At 44.3% G+C, this 19,788-nt stretch overlaps 1 protein-coding gene across 1 annotated transcript in view; it reads left to right on the top strand.

Annotated features, from left to right (window-relative positions):
• The first annotated feature begins 2,620 nt into the window (after positions 1–2,620).
• The window catches only part of GAD1 (glutamate decarboxylase 1), a 46,537-nt gene continuing 29,369 nt past the window's right edge, over positions 2,621–19,788 (top strand). The window contains exons 1-5 of the mRNA XM_032771056.2: positions 2,621–3,059; positions 4,456–4,602; positions 8,157–8,219; positions 15,332–15,490; positions 16,534–16,776. Of these exons, the coding sequence (XP_032626947.1) occupies positions 4,533–4,602; positions 8,157–8,219; positions 15,332–15,490; positions 16,534–16,776 (535 nt within the window). The 5' untranslated portion in view covers positions 2,621–3,059; positions 4,456–4,532. The remainder of the gene's footprint in view (positions 3,060–4,455; positions 4,603–8,156; positions 8,220–15,331; positions 15,491–16,533; positions 16,777–19,788) is intronic.

The following is a 19,788-nucleotide window of genomic DNA, read 5'->3' as shown; positions in this document are numbered from 1 at the left end:
CCTTGTGAACCTTTCTTTTTTAAATCACTTTGATTCAACTCGGATTTATTTTACATTTATTTTAAATTATAAAATAACGTTCCTGACTAATCTACATTGGGGCCCACAAATTTGTGTTTGCCACCTAGATAAACCGCTGTTCCCTAATTTGGTTTTGACAAAGCCTCTGCCCGGTTAAAAAGTTCAGATTCCTTGCTGTAGCACATAAATACTCCTCTTGTTGATGAAGGGGGGTTGCCTTCGCTACGTGTAATACCGGCAGCAGGGTGTTATGTTTTGCATGAAACTGCAGGATTAAAAGAATCTAAGCAAATGTGGTGTGTTATTGAACCACTCTTTAGGAGAAGGGTGTAAAATGATCTTTAAGGCATAAGAGCACCTAACATTCAAATCGAAGTTCCATATCTATCCGCCTTGATAAAGAACTGATTTCAAACCCCAAACCTTTTCTCTGCCAAGAAACAGATCTGTTTCCACTGGAGCTCTTCCCAGGTAAATGTGCCCAGGTTTTGGGGAGTCGGGTTAAAAAGGGGGCTAAGGGAGAGAAAGAACCATGTTTTTGCTGGTTTTGCATTGACTTTAAGGCTCTGTGTGCTTTTCTAAGGCACCTCTGTGAGAGAGAGCTCAGCGTATGCCACTGGTCCCCTTCCCTCTCCCGTCACTCAACTGTCCCCTTTCCTCCCACTCTTACTCTAGCAGCAGCCTGAAATAATAATGATCCTGATGGATCCTTGCCTTCCAGCTTCGCTCCCAATAGTTAGTTGAATTGTTTGAGTGGATCTTAACGCTGAGGCAAAAAAACCTTGCAGGTAGTTTGCATGTACGTACAAAACCCTCTAAGGGAGAGGCGTGAGGTATAATCGTCGCCTGCCCTTCGAAGTGCTAATTCACAGAAAGCACCGGAAACGACTTCCCTTGCCCTTACAGGATTGCTGTCCGAGGTGCTGAAACCAGCGCTGGTGTTTGGACAGCTAAATGAGTGAACGCAACGTTCTTACTATAAAGCCTATGCAGGAATGTTCTGCTGTCTATTAGGTTGCCATTTTTCTCGCTTTACCTTTTCGGCTGGAAACATGGTGCCTGCTGAACGTGGACTAAAAATACAGTTTGGTCCGTTTGCCTTGCAATTCTAAGCAGCACTTTTCAGAACCCAGCCTGAGGGACGTTCGTGCCATTTAATGATTTATTGTTTCAGTCGCTGAAACAACTCTGTCTTCAGCTTGCCACTGAAAGCACTTTGGGTTCTAATAGTTTGACTTCTTCCCACTAACAAGTCTGCGTTTTTCTTGAGAGTAGGTGTATAGATATTCTATTTTACGCGAAGACACAGCTTGAAAAGTTTCGCGATGTAGAAGAGCAAATGCACCCATTTCTATATTTTGTATTAATTTCCTATAAGAAAATATATTTATTTACAATTATATAGACAATTAACTATAATGACATTATTCTGTCTCATTTTCTGTAATGAGCAAACGTTCTGTCTCATTAGTTGAAACATCATTTGAATAGTTTTCCCGAGAATAGCTGGAGCTATTAGATCCTTTCAAAGTGTATTTAAAAGATGTTTTTTGGTTCCGAATATTTTAGTTGTGTGTTCATTTCCTAGGCAGCGCGTCTTCACTGCAGAGCGATCGTTCTGGGCATTTGCTGCTGTCATTCGGCAGTTTTGCTCTCCAAATCGGAGATTTTAAGGTGTTTTTTTTCCTTCTTCCAACCACCAAGTCCTTCAGAAAGGATTCGTCTGAACCTTTTATGCTGCCAACATTTCTGACTGACGAACACTCATTTGACCTCCATAAGACGTTTCTTTTTCATCTTCCTGCAAATCATGTACCTGTCTTCTTTAGACATTCGTATCTAGTCATACGTCTAGTTACTTCAACAATTTGTAACCTACCGCTACAATCCTCATTGGAAATTGCTAGCAAATTGCTAGGAAAACATCTCCTTTAAAATGTGATGCTCTTCTTAGCCTTTTAGAGGCTAAAAACAAAACATTTTCTGAATTGATCTATTTTTAGCAAAAGGATGTAGGTGGTAAGTCCTGGATCTAATGAAAACATTTAAACTAAGTCATAAAAAAAACAGGTGTTCCTTGTAGCCATGGTAAAGACCAAAAGATTCATCCATCTGGATCTTTGACGCCCTCTGGTGGAGACTCAGAAAAATAATTACTCCTCGCTCGGGGGGTTCGTAAAGAGAAAAAAATGAATGAGGTATAAAATTCTGATCATAGTGAAGAGAGGGGGGTATTTTTGCTAAGCACCACTAATGAAGACACGGTTTGAAATGATTCATGAGAGAGCATGTGTTATATGGTAGCACAGTGTGATATGAGTTAGAACAAAAGAGACTGAAAGGAAGATAAAGTTGAGATCAAATAGCTTTCTTTTAAAGAGATGGGTTTTTTTAAAATTGGCTGTTTGTTGGCAGTCACGACTGCTTTGTGTTTATATAATGAACGTTTCTGGTGTGTTTGAAATAATCCTCTCCGGCTCGGAAAGAACTCAATCGATATTTTTAAAAGATGTACATCCCCGAGCGGAAGTGTCTTTCCTACTAACCCCCTACCCCTCTCTGAAAACGGAGCGTGTTGAGTACGTACGGTATTACTCATAGGTTCAGCCTTTCTGGGTGCAGCTTCGTGATCTGGATTCACAAGCGAGCTATAAAGCCCCGAGGCGACCAAAACACCTGCAAATAAGTCACGTTAGGATCGGAAGGCAACACTTGGCCGCGTGATTTCCAACCCAGCAAACTGACCTGGTCGATCCCCCCGACTCGCCTGCCTGCCTTCCATATTGGAGCAGAGGAGGTGGTGGCAGCGGTGTGACTCATGTCTGCGTCGAAGCAGACCAACCGGCGATTCACGCTTTAAAAAAGCAAATCCAAGTCCTTGTGGCAAAAGGTCATCTCGAATTAAATGCCGAGGCGCGATTGGCATTCCGACGTCGTTTCTGGCGAAGTTTATAAGCTGCGTCTCCCGGCCACGGTTAGAATTCCCCCGGCTTTTTGGACACTTGGAGTAAGCGTGGGTTCGCTAGCTCTCCTCCGCGGTAAGTCTCCTTTAAACTAGATTATGTTATTCAAGCCTTCAGGAGGCTCTTTCGGAATGGGGCGCTTTTCACAAAACCATTGTTGTGTCGCTGCCCTGCCCAGGGAGAAATAATGGGTATTTTGAGACAGCCGGTGCGGTAGACTGTTGGGCTAACCTGTTACTTCACTTCCAGGCATTGTCCAGTGAGTTCTTCTTCTTTAGGATTTAGGATAGCTTGGCTGATTGTGATTTTTTTTTTTAAATAATGTACCATTTACCCGTTTACCATTGAAATCACTGGCCCGTTGTATTTACACACTGGTTTTAATCCGCGCAGTGAAAATGAATAACAAGTATTATTGGCTGGGGGAGGGGGTAAATGGGAGGGGGGCTTCTTAATTTACTGGACCATGATTATCTTTCTTGAATTTTTCTGGATAAAATAAATCAGACCCAGCCATGGGTGGGGACCATCAGATAAGCGAGCCATTGATTCTGAGGTTCTCGATCAGCGAACCAAAACTGCTTATTGGAATGCGATGTCCGCCTGTAATGAACTTAACAGCTGGCTGAGAACAAGGGTTGGTCCATAAAAGGTGGTTCTTACTATGATCACCTTATTCAGCTACCTACTCCTATATAGCATATATAAAATTAAGCCGAAGCTTAAATGTGAATGTCATGGTAAATCGTGCGTATGTTTGAACGTGCATCTATGCACACACATGAATACATGTATATAACACACATACCCGTACAAAGGCAAAAAATGTGCCTTTGTTACCGGAGGCAGATCTGAAGATGTATATATCAATCCTTCCTGAATATTTTTTTATTTAGTCTGATGAATATTTCAGGGATTACATGATAAAACACAGATTCGCAGCAAGAATTCTGTTGAGATTGTAGGTCATTTTGACTGATAATTTAAAAGTCTGTTTTATAAGTTGGTTTCAATTTGACATGAGCCATAATTGTCCTCTTCAGTGGCCATTGATGTAATTTCGATAGACTTCAAGGTCTGCTAAATCCATCATTCCGCACGGGATATAGCGCTTCAACATCCAGCAAAGAAACAATTTAGCTCTTCAGCCTATCGAAGCAATTTCTAATTGCCATGTTTCCATGTTAGCTGTTTTAAAACTAAATTAGTGTCCGCGCCGCGCCTTCCGTGATCTTTCCTTTTCATCGCTTTGTTTGTGAATATTTTTGCCTGGCTAAGAAACGTCGTGATAAGGACTCTTCTACTGGAGATGCAACCCTTTGTGCAGGCTTTCCCAGACACTGTCACTTCGCGAGTTTAATTGCTTATTATTGGCTGCAGAATCACACCCTGACTAGTTAATCTAAACAAGACTCGAGTTTCATCCTTCCAGGAGACCAGATCTCTAAAGCCGCCTTTTCTTTCCTTCCAGTAAATTCTTTACTGTCCACCCACCAGAGAAATATTGAAGGCAAATACGGGACCAAAGGACTTTGACTTTCTGAAGTGATGGCATCCTCTGCTCCATCCTCCTCCAACGCCAATCAGGACTCCAACCCCATTAATTTACGACCCACAAGTAGGTTTTAGTCTTTCTCCTCGTTTTAAACCTTTTGGATGCTTTATCGTTTTAGCATGGCACTTCCTTGAGACCAAATTCGCCACAAAACGACAAAGCTGAAAATCCTTGTTCCATGCCTTTAAACTAGGTGTGGAAAATGCATTATAGAAATATTCCATCTTTCTGGTGTTTTAAAATCAGATGCTAGTCCTTAGATTTTTCACTAATTTTCTAAGGATGCCGAAAAGCCTCAGCTTCAGTCGTGTTTGGTTTTACAGGCACATTTTGGGAGATGTAGAAAATAAACTAACAACTCAAATGGCTGGAAAAATCTATATTTTTTTTTTAAGAGGTGGAGAGGACTGAATTGGTTAGAAGGTGAAACTAGACCTGGTGTGTGAAGTGTGTTCCAGACTTGCATTTTATATTGCTAATGCTATTGCTTTCTTTTTGCTTACATTGAAACCTATAATCAACTGAAATTTGGATGCTAATTGTAGCTTTTCAGAGCTCTGTATCCCTAATTGCTCCGAATTTGCCTTGAGTTATTGAGGTGTGAGTGGGAAGCAGATCTGGTGCAGGTGGATGGAGAATCGTTTTATAGATTTGCCTAGACAATTCAGACAATCAACTACCGAAAGAAAGGGGGAGGAAGCTCGATGACATAATCACCGGAGACAAAGAGGGGGGAATAATAAGAAAAAAAGCTTGGCAGGCACAGTATCGCGGGGAATAGCTTTTACCCTGAAAGGGCTGCCTGGGCTATGAGGCATGAACATCAGAGTCATTATTGTGATTATTCTGCAACTGGAAAGAATGGGCGGGGGGCACACAAAATGCAAAAACCCACTGGAAAACAGTTCGTTTGTGTGAGGTTTGAGTTGCGGGGGCGGGTTGTCTTTTGCTGAAATGTCAGGACTAAAATCGGATTAATCAGAAATTTAGTTTAATGAAGAAATAACCTATTAATGCCAGCAACACAAAATCCCATTTTCTCTCTGTATCTACGTTGGATTAGCAAACAATTGTTAGGGGACAACCTGACAGGGTTTAAACTTAAAAAATAATCACCCGGGGGGGGGCACTTAACGAAATTCTCCATCTAACCAAAAATCCACAGGCTAGAAATAGCCCAGGAGTGCAGAGCTCCCTCAGCCACTTGAGCCGGTCCTCCCCACACTGCTGTTTTCTCAGCCGCCTGGGCACTGACTGGGGAGGGCTGCCATGTCCCCGGAGCCGGTGCTTTTCTGCCCCTGGCTCCCTTTGGCCATGATCTTGCTGTCAGGCTCCATCTTATTCTAGCCCTTAGTTGCCTTCGGCTGCCTGAAGTGTCAGAGGGTTTTTTTCCAGGCTGTCACTCTCTCCTCTCCTGGGTCCGCCTCTGACCCCTCCAGCCCCCGCACCTTTTCCCTCCTGGCCAAGCCAGTCTCCTCCCCTTCAGCTGAGGTCACCTCGCCCGCCACCTCCGGCCTTGCGGTCCTGCGCCTTCGCTCTGGTGCTGCCCAGTCTGTTCCCCGCCCCAGCCTCTGCCCAGCCTCTGCCCAGCCCCTCCTCTCCCGCTCGCGCCTGCAGCCCCGGCTAGTCTCTGCCTCTCCCCTTGTCCCGTCCCCGTATTCCCGACCCCCTCGCTCTTCAGAGCCCCCCCCTCCTGCCCCTTGCCCGGGGTCACCTCTCCTGCCTATTCTGCAGCCAGCCTCAGCCTGTAGCGCCCTGCCGCCCCCTACCGGCAGGAAGCCGCGGGGGCACCGGCGGCGGGAGACCAGAGGCTGCACCGCAGGTCCTGCCTGTGGCCGGGCGCTGAGAGGCAGCTGGCGGAGCTGGGGCCGGGCGGGCTCCACTCTCCGCACGTCTCTCCAGGGCGCCGGGCAGCGCTGGAGGGTGAGGCGTGGCCCCGCCTGCCCAGGCCTAGCTCCGCTGCTCCCCGCTCTGAGCGCTCAGCCCGGGGCCCGCGCCCTTCCCGCCCTGCGGGCTTGACGCGCTGCGCGCCCCCTGACGGCGCCTCGGGGCGGCTCCTGTGGCCTTTGCAAACGCCCGCCTGTGGGGGGCCGGCAGGCGGGACCTGCCCCTCTAGCTCAAGGCCCCGCAGGGTTTCCGCGACTAAGGGGGGACCTCGGGCTTCGTTCGTTAGCGGCCCCGGGCCCTACTTCCGGGGGTGGCCTGGCTCCATTACCAGAGCCCGGCGGCTTGTGGGTGGCAGACATAGCGGGCCCAGCCCCCGGGGCTCTCCCGGCTTCGCGGCGAGTAGCGAGGGGGCCCCGGGGCCCAGCTCCGAGTCCGGCCCCACGGCCTTCGCGGGCGCGGGCACCAGGGCAGGCGGCGGACTGGGGTCCGTCACTGCTCAGGACTCGCCCTGACTGTGGGGCACGTGTTACACCTCGACTGCTTATTCCGGTTACCGACAGGCGCCAAGTGACCCGGAGACCAGCGATCACAGCCCATCGCTGCCCACGCCCTGCCACGGGTGAGCCCCCCAGCCGAAGCTCTGCGAGAGGGGGCTTTGCTAGGGAAAAGGCTGGGCCCGTTCTTTCTCCCCTCCGTTAATCTCTACCTCCCCTCGCACTCACTGCCTGCTTTTATTTTTCCTCCATACCCCTCCCGGCGTTGTTTTCTGGGGGGAGGGGGTAGCTTCCCTGATCTCTTCACCCCAAACCGCCTGCGTCACCTTAGCGCCGGTGACCACAGGATCGTGCCCTGCGAGGAAATAGATCAAGGCAACTGGAAAAGAACTGCTAATGGTATCGTGGAAATACACCAGCCACATATGCGTTGTGGCTGCCTAGCGCTGTAGGGGGACAGCAACCTCCTGGTAGCTGAATGTCGGGCATTCAAACCACTCAAGCTGACAAACGCTAGGCAAAGAGAAATGTGATTATGCCAATGATTGCTTCTTCTGTCCTCCCTCTCCGCCCACACCCACACGCCCATCCCCGGTGCAGCGGTGAGCGCTGCTGGCAGCGCGCTGCCTGAAAGCACAGCCCGGGGGTGGGGTTGAATGAAGGGGCGGCTGGAAAGTGGGGAGCAGAAGCAGACAGAAGACGTGAGACGCACTAATGTGCTTCCCACTGTCAGTCCGCCGGAAGCTTATTCATGCAAGTCCAATCATGTAGCCAAATACTATTTTTCACCCAATTAATTCCTGAACTCTTCCAGGACCCCATTTCATGCCAGTTTATTTTAAGCTGCCATTTTGTTGGAGACAGGCCAATAAATTATTAGATGTTCAGGTGCCAGATGCCTTTTCTTGATGGGCTGATGTGACGTTTCGATAGTACTGCTGATTTGAAGACAGTCATCTCTGCCCCGGGTGACTCCAGACACCGGTCCAACACAGACCGGGCGGTTGGAGCCCTTTTAAAATGGAGATCTCTGAAATTCTCTGTACACCTCAAAGGGCAGTGGATGAGGGTGCAAAGGGAGGAGATAGGCAAGAGGGGGAGAGGAGGAGTGTATATTGTATTGATGTGGGGGGATTTTATTACAATATAACAGCAGATGCCCCCCAAATTGAAGTGTCTGGATCTCAAACCCTAGTGCCTGGCTTCTGTATTATGTGAATCTGTCTTTTGTTTCAGCTTACGACACTTGGTGTGATGTGGCTCATGGATGTACCAGAAAAATTGGTCTCAAAATATGTGGTAAGTGCAAAGACGCTGTCCATAGTTCTCAATGTGCATTTGTGACCCTTTTTCTGTCTTTGACCCCGTCTATGCCTGGGAGTTTCTTGTCAAACAGAACGCTCTCTCCTGGTGTGAAGCAAGGCTGAGAGAGGGAAGCTTTAGTAAGCCATCTTCTTTGTATTCAGATAATTCAGCAAAGGGAACAAAATGAGAAGAGATGTGCCTCCTCCCACTGCGAGCCTGAAGGACGCAGCCCCCGCAATCCCCCAAACTCATTTAGCAATCCGATTTGCTTTTAGTAATTCGTGGGAGGCTGCGTGAGCGCCGCTCTTTGCGGACTCTTCCGCCCTCTGCTGTCAGAAGTGAGCAATGGCAGCGCAGGGCTTGGAGGCGCAGCACCGTCCTAACTCGGTCTAGACACAATGAAATCCCGGGTTATTTTAAACGACCCCTTTGTGCTCGAACCTGCTCCAGTTGAAGTCAATCGGAGCGCTCCCATCGACTTCCCTCGAAGCAGGTCTGTGGCTCAGAGCGCCGCTTCACGCAGCTTTTCATCCTGGAGGTTTTCTGAGCCATATTTAAAAGCATTTTTTTCAGCACCGAGGTTGGGAGAAAGTGGCCGAGTCTGTGTGGGGCTGTGGCTGGGAAGTTGAATGGGGCGTGGTGGTGGTGGTGATGGTTACCGGTTCCAGGACTATTTGATCTGCTAAAAGCGAAGCGTTGTCTCTATGATGCTGCTTTATGAGAAGAGCTTTGAGGAACATGGTAGCTCAGCGTAGTCTCCTGTCTGATGACACAGTTCCACTGAACTGGGGAGAGGGCTAAGGGGAGGCGAAAGGGGCAGGGGCTGGCACAGAACTTGTGGAAGCTTAATGAGCCTGAGGGAGCGGCCAGAAGGGCGGCTGCGAGAAACTAGCAGAGTTTTTGCCACATCTCACTGTCTGAAAATTTTCAACCTTATCAGGCCAGAAAATACGGATCTCCTGGGGAGAAAAGATTAACGAGAGCCTTATTAAACGGCAATTCGTCACAGCGCTGTGTTTGGGAGATAGTGCTGGCAGCCAGTCAGCGTGCAGGCACATGAAATGAAGGAAAGGAAACAAATATACAATCAGATTGCAACGTTACAGCAAGAGATTCATTTACAGATAACAAGCTGTCTTCGCCTCTCCAGATTTCTTCACAGCGCCTTCCCTTTTGAAGACAGTCTGATCTTTATTATCTGATGCCAAGCGATCATTCCTTTTACGCAGCATTTCCCCCGTTATGAATAGGAATTATTTGCTCCCCGTTCTCAATTACCTTTTAGTAAGAGGACCATTTTAGTGTGTGTGAAATGGGCGGTGAGAGCGTTTTATCAATGCAAAGAACTATTTAAACTCCTTTTTCCCTAATCAAAGCTCATTCTCTCGATGCTTTGTTACATGGAAGTTTGGATTCAGGAAAATGCAGGTTGCAATTTTTTTAACCCTAGTTCTATTAAGAAGTTGCATTGGAACCCAATGGTGCTATTAACGCGTAGCCTTTAGTTCTATAAATAGCCCCTGATCTGGGTTTAATGGACCGTTCCCCTACGAGTCCCTTCAGTGTCTGGAGCTATGGGCTTTTTCATCATCGTTTTAATTTAGCACGGCAAGCAGAACTGATAAAGTAACGCAACGCTGGGTTTGTTCCGTGTTGCTAGACTGCCAGGGTTATGAAGGGACATCGCAGCCACACAATGTAGGTGTTAAATAAAATAAACTGAAAATGAACAGTCCCACCATGTTGGATCTGAAGAAGGAAAAGGACTGTTGGGGGAATTCAAACAAATAACTATCCAGTGACCATGCAATACAGTGTCATTTTAATCCTGGTTTGTTTGCTTGCTTGGAAGCAGGATTAAAATGACGCTGTATTGCATGAATGCTTACTTTTAATTTTTAGTACTATTTATTTTATTACTCTTTTCTGCTTTATACTAAAATGATACACTAGATACTAATGATAATACAGGGTAATTCATCTAATACAGTGATTTATTTAACTCAGCACACGTATAAGTACACACACACAATTAATCACACAGCTCTATAGCTCAAACACAGTAATCAAAAGTTACCCTTGGAAACTAAATAGCGTAAAATCTTAATGCTGCCAAGTACCATTTTTTAATTACAGCTATTTAGAAACATGACATTTGAATATTTACAGTTGATTCCTCTTAATTCTACACAATATTGTTTCAGAGCCTAAATTTCATGGAAATACAATTTTACAGTAAACCGGACACCAGTCGCTTGTCTGTCAGGCAGAACTGCTTTTTCTTGAAAACCATTAATTTTGAACTCAAATTTTAAATAAGATTCACAACAGGGTTCAAAGCAAAAGCAAACACGTGATCAATGTATCGGTCTTTAACAATGTATTTGTATATCGTGTATTTTAATTTTTTACCAACTACTTGTCCAAGATTTATGCGATGTATCTTCGCTTAAATATGTCTGCCCTCTTATCTGCCCTCTTATCTAATTAAAAGCCACAGTCTGAAGGAAAAAATACCTTTTATAAGCAAATGTATTTTAAATGGTTTGATTAATTTTCATTGATAGCAAAGTTCTCTGGCAGTGCTCAGATTTTTCACTGTGGGAATAGTCCATTTATAATCTTTCAATATGACCCACAAAAATAAGTGTTTTCCCCAGACTGCTATCATTGCTGAACGGACCCCGTTCCACAAAGACTTGATTTTACTCTCACTGAAATCAGTGGAACTACTCTGCTGAATAAAACTGTTCAGATGCGTCTGTGTAGTGCGATCGGGCGCAGTCTGCTTTCACTGCTGGTGATAATACTCCACAAAATAGCAAGCAGCACGGTACGGTGGAAATTTCGAAGGCGCCTAAGTGAGTTAGACATGTAAGTCTTACTGAAAGTCAGTGAGACTTTTGCTCGTGACTTATCTAGGCGCTTTTGGAATTAACACCCCTAGGAGATATTGGTTTATGATGCATCTAGTACAAATGATTTATGTGTGTATGGAGGTACTATGGTGTTGTGGTTAAAGCACTGGACTGGGAATTGGGAAATCTGGATTATATCCCTCATTCTGAAGTCTATGTGATCTGCAATGTAAATTGTATAAAAGACGGTTTTACGCACACTATCCATTCCCCCTTCAGAGTGCAAATGCTATTGTTTCCTATCCATTTTATTTGTTATTAAGCCTGAGATTCAGGATTCTAGTTCTGTCCCTTATGGTACATTCCTGAGAAAAGTAGCTTTTAAAAATTCTGTCCATGCAAAACAATGAAAATAACTCGCAGTTTAATTTCTGAGTGTGTAGCAGTTGCTAATAAGGGCTTTCGTCTTCTCAGCTAGATGACAAATAGCATGGACAGTAATTTATTCTCCGCTGCTTCCACTGTCTCTCCAACATAATTCTTAATTTAAATTCATAAGTGGGATACAGCTATTTTAACGTTTTGATCTATTCATGTGTTTACCCTCGGGCGTAGAAACAGCCTTCAAGTAAAGCCCTAGCATGGCTACTCTTTTCTGCATTCCGATGAACTAGTTAGGCGTTTATAAATCAGTTCCTAGAAGATGCCCAGGGAAAAAAAAGTAGACGCGAAGAGAAATTGTTGTCCTGTTCTCGGCCAATCAGAAAGCAGTAGACCATTCTATTATTGGTGCGGCTTTTAGCCACTTTGGTTCCCCTTATGTTATATATTCACAAAGTTCCATTAAAATAACATTGTGGTCGAGGCGAGCTCCACAAAGTAAATAGGTATACCTACAGGCAAATAAACTTAAAGCATCAACAGCCTCTATATTCAGTCCTGTGGTATCTATGCCCTCAAACCAGCCTTTTCCTTTGTAGGTTCTCAATAAGGCCAGATGGTCATATCCCATGTGAGTCTCTAAATAGGTAGCAATGCTCCAACTCATAGTCCTGAGCCTGAGTCACGCAAAATACCCATTTATTTCTCTGGAAGCTTTGGATGAGCAAAAAAAACACAAGACGAGGCCCCCAAGTTGGCTACAAAGTAATTATGGAAACTCACCTCGGAGCATAAGTCTCACACCTGGGAGTACAACCCTGTTCTCAGTGACTTGTATCGTTAACCAGCGCTGCTAAATGGGAATCAAGACTATAAAAGCCCTAGTACATTATGGTTATGTGCGAAAGTGGAACTGTCACTTACTATTAATAGTCATGCATTAGACGAAGTGGGTATTCACCCATGAAAGCTCATGCTCCAAAACGTCTGTTAGTCTATAAGGTGCCACAGGACTCTTTGCTGCTTTTCCAATAATAGTTCGATTGCTTTGTTCCGGAATTAATCTCGTTTGCCTTTATTCACTTTAGATTAATTAGATAACAACGTAGACTGAGGGGCTGGGGAACTTTCTTAAGTATGTCAAAGGAAATATTGTTGTCTTTTAATTTGGACAAAGACTTGGGTTCCGTCTTGGTATGGTGATACCACCACCGAGATCAATCTGAGCACTGACACATTGCGACCACCAAGGAGAGGCAACTAAGTGTTTGCCAGCCACACCAATCCCTTTAGCAGCTAGACAACCATCTTAAATACAATCTTCTGCCTTCCGGTAGATAGTTGCCATCTTGTCTGTAATTCAAGATCTGCCCCTCAGTTTAGTACTGGAAATATTTTAAATCTGTGTTTATTTTTACGCTATAATATTAACGCCATTCAGGGTATGCAACAGTGAGAAATCGCTGTATTTTTTTTCAGAGCCGTTGTTCTTTTTACAGAACTTCTTGCACTGAATATTTCATTTGTTGTTTATATGGAAAATAGTATGCTTCCTGAGACAGAGCATACACCCGGTATAACACACGCCTACTTTGTTATGCTACAACCTGTTTCTCTTTATTAGAGGATCGTTTACTCATAAGGTTGCAGCAGTTAGGTGGGTTGGTTGTTTTTTGTTTGTTTGTAAGAAATAATTTATTTTTAATACCTGAACAACTCCTCTTACTATGCACTAGATCTGAGACACCCTTTTTTAATTTTTCTGAAGTTTCCGGATTGGAGGTTCATGCTCTTAAATGCATGGGGTAGGGATGGGAGGATGAGAAATGCAATCTAGAGCCGATGGAGGTGATCATCAAATGGTAGTCCAAAGTACAATGACTATCCGGGGCCAACCTTGTAAACCATGGGATAGTAACCCTCAATTATGAGAGTAATCCTGTTGATTTCATTTGGCTGTTGGGATTACTCGTGCAGTGAGGCTTTGCTGTAGTGCATCCACATTTTTGTGTTGGTCTTATGCGACAAATTCCTTCTCTGTCTTTGAAACTGAAATGAAGAACTTCCAAGACCATCAATTTTCAGCTAGTGGCTCCGTTTAACTGTTTCACAAGTATTACTCTGTAGCCAATGTGTTCATTGTATCATCCAGTTATTGTGTTATTAGTGTTATGGTAAACTCTGACTCATACGCTATTTCATATGCATAACAAAGCAGCAGAGATTATTTTTCACTCTGTTGACATTGAAACTGTAGCAACAGGAGCTAAATCCATTGTGGTTTAATATAGAATCATTCAATTCAATTTAAATAAAAAAGGCTACCACTTCCTCTTCTCCGTATTTTGCGCTCCAAGCATACTGAGCCGATCTGTAAAAGGAACTCCGGAGCCCGCGGATTTACAACGCAGTAAATTATAGCAGAATCCCCTCCCCCACACACACACCTGTATTCAAGATGTATCTGCAATTTTCAGTTTGCAAAAGTCTAAATCATGAAGGATATTTCAATTGTCAGCTCCCCGTAGCGTTTACCTATGAGAGATTAAACCTCTAGCTAGTAAAATGGTGGCTGCGAGCCCAGAGGGGCAGAAGAGGAGCCTTTCAGTCTAGAAGGCCAGCCAAGGAAAATGGACAGAACGGAACAAGGAAAACAGTTACAGTATTGGCTTTTCCTACACGCAGTCTTTCTCCTGAACTCGTAACACAAAGTGTGGTTGGTTTTGATGGATTCAAATTTGACGGTAAAGGTTTTTTTTTCAAATGTCAAGGCTCGAGAAGCTGGTGGGTTGATGGGAACCTTTGGATGACAGATGACTGCAGTTCTAGTTAAATGTTTACATTATCAGTATCCCTGTCATAACGTCGAATTACCAGAGAATGTGCCATTCTCAGACTAAACCATGGCACCGTTTGACGTTAAGTGGCTACAGAGGCTGAAGGGTGGCTCATGTCTAAAGACATTTCTATAAGGTATCTAATAAAAACGTTGCCGGAGGGGAAATAAAAATCCGTTTACTTGGTTAACACAAGGAGACAGGTTTAGCTGGTTTACTTTGTTTAGCTAGTGTGGATTGAATGGGAAATATATTTATAGTTTTCATTTCTACTTTATGCACGGAGAATATTGTTGTTTTCTATTAGTCTATTGTATGGAGCCCATCGCCATAGTACTCGAGGGCCTGGAAATATTGTCATAATGATTATTTATATATAATCTTGTATGTTACAACTGTACCTCCGATAATAACAGTTTTTCTGAGGCAAGAAGGAAATGATTAAAAACACAGAAATATTTTTTACCTGAAAATCAGCATCTCCCCCCTTTTTCCTGATATTAATTTATCGTCACTAATAGGGAGAGGAAGCTCTCTGAGGTTAGTGCCTCTATAGAACTGGACAATCTCCTAGGTTAGCCAGTTACTAACATAATTCTTTTGCACGATGGCATCATGAGGAGGAAAACTGAAAGTTGCCCTGATTTTAATCACACGTCACTGCCCCTTTCTGTCTGCTGGGCCCATAAACTTCGCCGGCAGGCTGCAATGGCATTGACTCATCCTGAACGCTCTTCCAGTGCCTGATTACTGAAGTGGAATCTGTCTGATCGACTTAATAAGAATTTACCACTGCACTAAATGACGAGAATTTGTTTTTTGCATGGCTGGGTTTCTGTAGTTGATGTCATTTGGAGCTCACCCTCCTCGAGGCAAATAATCCCCATAAATATTCTTACTCCTGACCTCATTAGGTAGATACAGAACAAACCCCACTTTGAACTGTTGTCTAGTGAGCTGCTTTAAGCGTTTATTAACATGCTGGGAAGTGAGAGTACTCTGACCTGTGGATCTTGTAATAATAATGTAGGGTTCTTGCAAAGGAACAACAGCCTGGAAGATAAAAGCCGGATTGTAAACTCTCTCAAAGAAAGGCAATCTTCCAAGAACCTGCTGGCTTGTGAGAACAGCGAGAGGGAAGCCAGGTTCAGGCGGGCCGAGACAGACTTCTCCAATTTATTTGCTAGAGGTAAGTGCTCTTTACAACTATTGTCTGCTTAATCTCAGCAGTGTTTTTATGGGCTGTCTTTCTAGCTGCAGATTTTCCTTTTTAATAATGATTTTTTTCTGATAATTTTGCTGTAAATGTTATAGAGATACCTATATGTATTTAAAATACTTTGGGCCAGATCATCAGCTGGTGTAAATCGGATCAGCTCCAGCGACTTCAGTGGAGTTACGCCAATTGCGCCACCTAAGCAATTGCCCCACAAAACATGAGTTAGCATTTTTTCATTGTAAATCGGCTATTAAAAACGTTAAATTCATTCCAGTACAACGTATGCTTGACAGGGGCGTGTTTGTGTCAGTCTGCTGTGATTACGTTTTGATGCATAACCTGATATCTTCTGACAGTCTGCTAGAGGCGAGAGAGGATAGGCAGAGTGCTGGTCTTATATTTTATTGCTCCATTATCCCATGGATACTTACAGTAAATCTGTTTTTAATTTGGGAAGAGCGCTCATTACCAATGTGTGTTTAAAGGCTTGTTAAAACAGCATAGCCATCCGATTAGGAAGCATCGCAGTTAATATGCTCCTAATGGGGTGAGGTGGGGGAGAACCAGAAGCACCTTCAGCCACAGGTTTCATTTGCCAGGCAGAGCGAGTGAACTAAGACAATGTTGTGCAGGGAGCAGCTTCTAACTCTCGGGCTCATTGCTAAGCATGATTTCCCCTCGGAACACGATAGATTAGCTTGTAGGGTGTCACGATTTCAATGACATGCGCTTTTTAGCATCTAGCAGGAAGCTGCTATTGAGTGCCCTCGCCACCCGATGATGAATGGGAATGATGAGGCTGACAGAGCCCTGGCAGGGGATACCGGACACTGTCACACAATTCGTGTGCTGGCGGCCGGGGGACGGCGGAGCAGGAGCCAGGGGATTCCGCTGCCTCCAGGCGGTCGTGTTGCAGGACCCTGGGAAATGACGCTCCGCAGGGAGCAGCTGGTCCTTATTCTGCCTCCCGATTGCTAGGCAGGCGCTGAGTTCTTGTGTCCCGCCCGCCGCAGATTTGCTGCCTGCCAAGAATGGCGAGGAGCAGACCATGCAGTTCCTGCTGGAGGTGGTTGACATTCTCCTGAACTACGTGAGGAAGACGTTCGACAGGTCCACCAAAGTCCTGGACTTCCATCACCCGCACCAGCTGCTGGAAGGGATGGAGGGCTTCAACCTGGAGCTCTCGGACAACCCCGAATCCCTTGAGCAGATCCTGGTGGACTGCAGGGACACGCTGAAGTACGGAGTCAGGACAGGTACCGTCTCACATAGTGGGGAGAAGGGAAAAACGCGGTAAGGGGCCGGTTTCTGTGGGTTTGACTCAGGCCCGGAGGGCCTGTTGACTCGTATGTTGCTGCTTGTGTGAGTCATCAGAGCAGGATTGGGCCCAACGTATTAATGATACACTCCCCCTGCCTCTACCTCGCCGGAAAGGGCTCAACTTTGTAAAGGTTCATTCCAGCCCCTTTCTCTGACGGAAAGTGACTTTGTCACCAGTGCCAGGCGCGGCTGCTCCATCCATCACTCAAATGGGTATCATTTCCCGAGGTTGTTTGTGGAGCCCAAACACAAGTTTTTAAGCCGTAATCTCTTTCGCTTGATGAGATGTAAGACTCCTGCGTCTCCGGGGAGCGATCTCATTAGGCAAATGAGGGTATAAATGAGACTGAATTCGCAGTTTTTCTTCTTTATGTTCACCAGACGTTTAATGAAATCCTAGGAATCGTTAATAATCATATTTAAACTCACCACACAGGGAGTCTCTCACTTCCAAGTCATTTGAATCTCGTATCAATAAATACTTTTATCACAACTTCCCTTCTTATTCAGAGAGCTGTAGCCACAAACCCAAAAATGAAGCCACCGATCGTCCGCTTGTTTCACCTGAAATGTTTGACTTTTAAGTCTGTATGGTAGAAATCTAAATTGCCAATAACTCAGCATATGGCAGTTACCCGAATAGCAGTTCAGGACCTGGAGCAATAACAGGGCATATCCCCTCTCCCCATCCCCACTCCAGTATTACAGCTTGCAGCTAATTCTGCTCACTCCGTGAGACCGGATGGGAGAGGCTACAACTTCTGTCATAACTGTTCATGATCGCTCCAGATTGTTCAGATGGTTTTACAACAGAAGCTCCTGGAGGGTAGAAGGGAAGGGTTTCAAATCTTCCTTCTGAAATTCTCCTGATAAGCTATTAAGAGCAATGCTTTCGAAACTATGAGCATTGCTTGCGGAACGGTTCAACCGCATGCTACTGAGGGGGGTTGTCCATCATATCTTCCTTCCTAGTACAAACCGATAGATTTAAACTAAGCAACAAAAACTATGAAAATAATGTTTTAATTTTGTCGGCCCAATTTGCACTGTTCGAATTCTTCGAGAGTAGCAAGTGTTGTGTTTTTGTCTTGTGCCTGTTTTAACAAGAGAGAGCAAATTTCAGACCCCCAAGTATGCCTTTTTAACCTGTAGCCAGCATGTTCTTTCAACAAAAGCAACAGTTACTGCAGTTTAATTTAATTTCCTAATTCCATGCCTGGTTGTCTGTGTTCTCTATTGTCCTGTTAGTGGGGTTATGTTGTTATTCTGTTTAGCTAGCACTTTTATCCTGACTCTTCCTCCTTGTTACCTGGGATTTTATTAGTGCTATATGCTGATAGCTATTTCATATTAATGTTATTAAATGGCACCTGAGACGCAGATATGGTCAAACAGGCTGTATTCATAGTAGCAGCAGGTTAAGGATTTTAATAACAGAAACTTAAGACTTGATGAGGGATCCAGCAGCAACAAAAAGGTAATAAGGTAGGTAATAATTGGAGATATACCAATCTCCTACAACTGGAAGGGACCTCCAAAGGTCATCAAGTTCAGCCCCCTGCCTTTACTAGCAGGACCAATTTTTGCCCCAGATCACTAAGTGGCCCCCTCAAGGAATGAACTCACAACTCTCTTGGTTTAGCAGGCTAATAATGCTCAAGCCACTGCACTATCCATACCTCTCCATTGCTATTAAAGGCAATGTAAAGACTACAATTAACTTCACTGGAGCTTGTCTGGGGCACCCGGTCCTAAAGGTTTTCTTCAGGCAAAACTCCACTTGAAGTCCATGGGATTTAGTCTGTTGTTTAAAAAAGTAATCCAGCATAAGGAGGGAAAGATACGCACTGAAAGCATCAGCAGAAGATACCCCGCTGATTTATTAAAATAGTTTCTCAAATTGTGTCAAGACAGCAAGAGAAGAATTGTTTTGTAAAATACAAATCGAATCCATTTTAATATAACTGCTGTTTAACCTGTACCCAACCACTATTCAGTAACTGGAAACAAATATTTACGTTCTTTTGGCATACGGTTCTCTGCAGAAACTGTGGGGGTTAGAGAAGATGTGGATTGTTAATATACAACCGTAAAATCCTGGTGGGCATATAATGTAGACATTATATGCAGCAGAGTGAAAGGAGTAGCTAACCCCATGCATGAGGGCTTTGCAGGAAAAGTGTAGAATACATGAGCAATTAATTTTGTATAACTAAAAATAATTAATTAGGCTATAATAATTAATGGATGTTGAGCAAGTTGCATACTGTTTAGGAATGTCGTTAACTAGTGGACAGTCCTCTCCCTCCATCCCCCAGAAATCTTATGTTGTATAGGCAATGAATCACAAATATCTGGAATCCTTATGCTTTACAACTGACTATTTACATCAGAGTTCTGGAGCCTTTTTTAGTTTATTCTATTAATTATTTTACAGCACCTCACGGATCAATTACTCGTAGGTTATCCTATTTGAAAGAAAGGGATGTTAGCAGTGTTCTAGAGCAAATTTACGTACCTATATTAAGGATCCCGTAAAAGGAAGGATAGACTAGCCTAGCCTAGGATATGAGGGAGCACATTCAATTCCCTGATCCACCACAAACTTTTTGTGTGATCTTAGGCAAATCATTTTGTCTTTCTGTGTCTGTAAAATGGGGATGGTGTGAAAATCAGTGCATTCAAGATTGTAGAGCCTGATCCTGGGAGTTCTGCCAGTTGATTTCAGTGGTAGAAGGATTTGGCCATTTATTACAACTGCAATGATTCTAAAATTCTTATTTGCCTTTTCTTATTAACAGTGTTTGTTTATGCATGCATCATTATTGAGGTTGGGCAATGGAAGTCGATAGTCAGTTTATAGTCCGTGTCAGCTTCAGGTTTTGCAGAATGTTGGGGATACAAACGCTACAGACTCAGAGGAATATTTATTTGTTTTAAAAATTGTT

The sequence above is a fragment of the Chelonoidis abingdonii genome, chromosome 10 (genome assembly GCF_003597395.2).
Source record: "Chelonoidis abingdonii isolate Lonesome George chromosome 10, CheloAbing_2.0, whole genome shotgun sequence".
In the NCBI taxonomy this organism is placed as follows: domain Eukaryota; kingdom Metazoa; phylum Chordata; order Testudines; family Testudinidae; genus Chelonoidis; species Chelonoidis abingdonii.
Note: the sequence above shows the minus strand (reverse complement) of the source record. Positions and strands in the feature narration are given on the sequence as shown.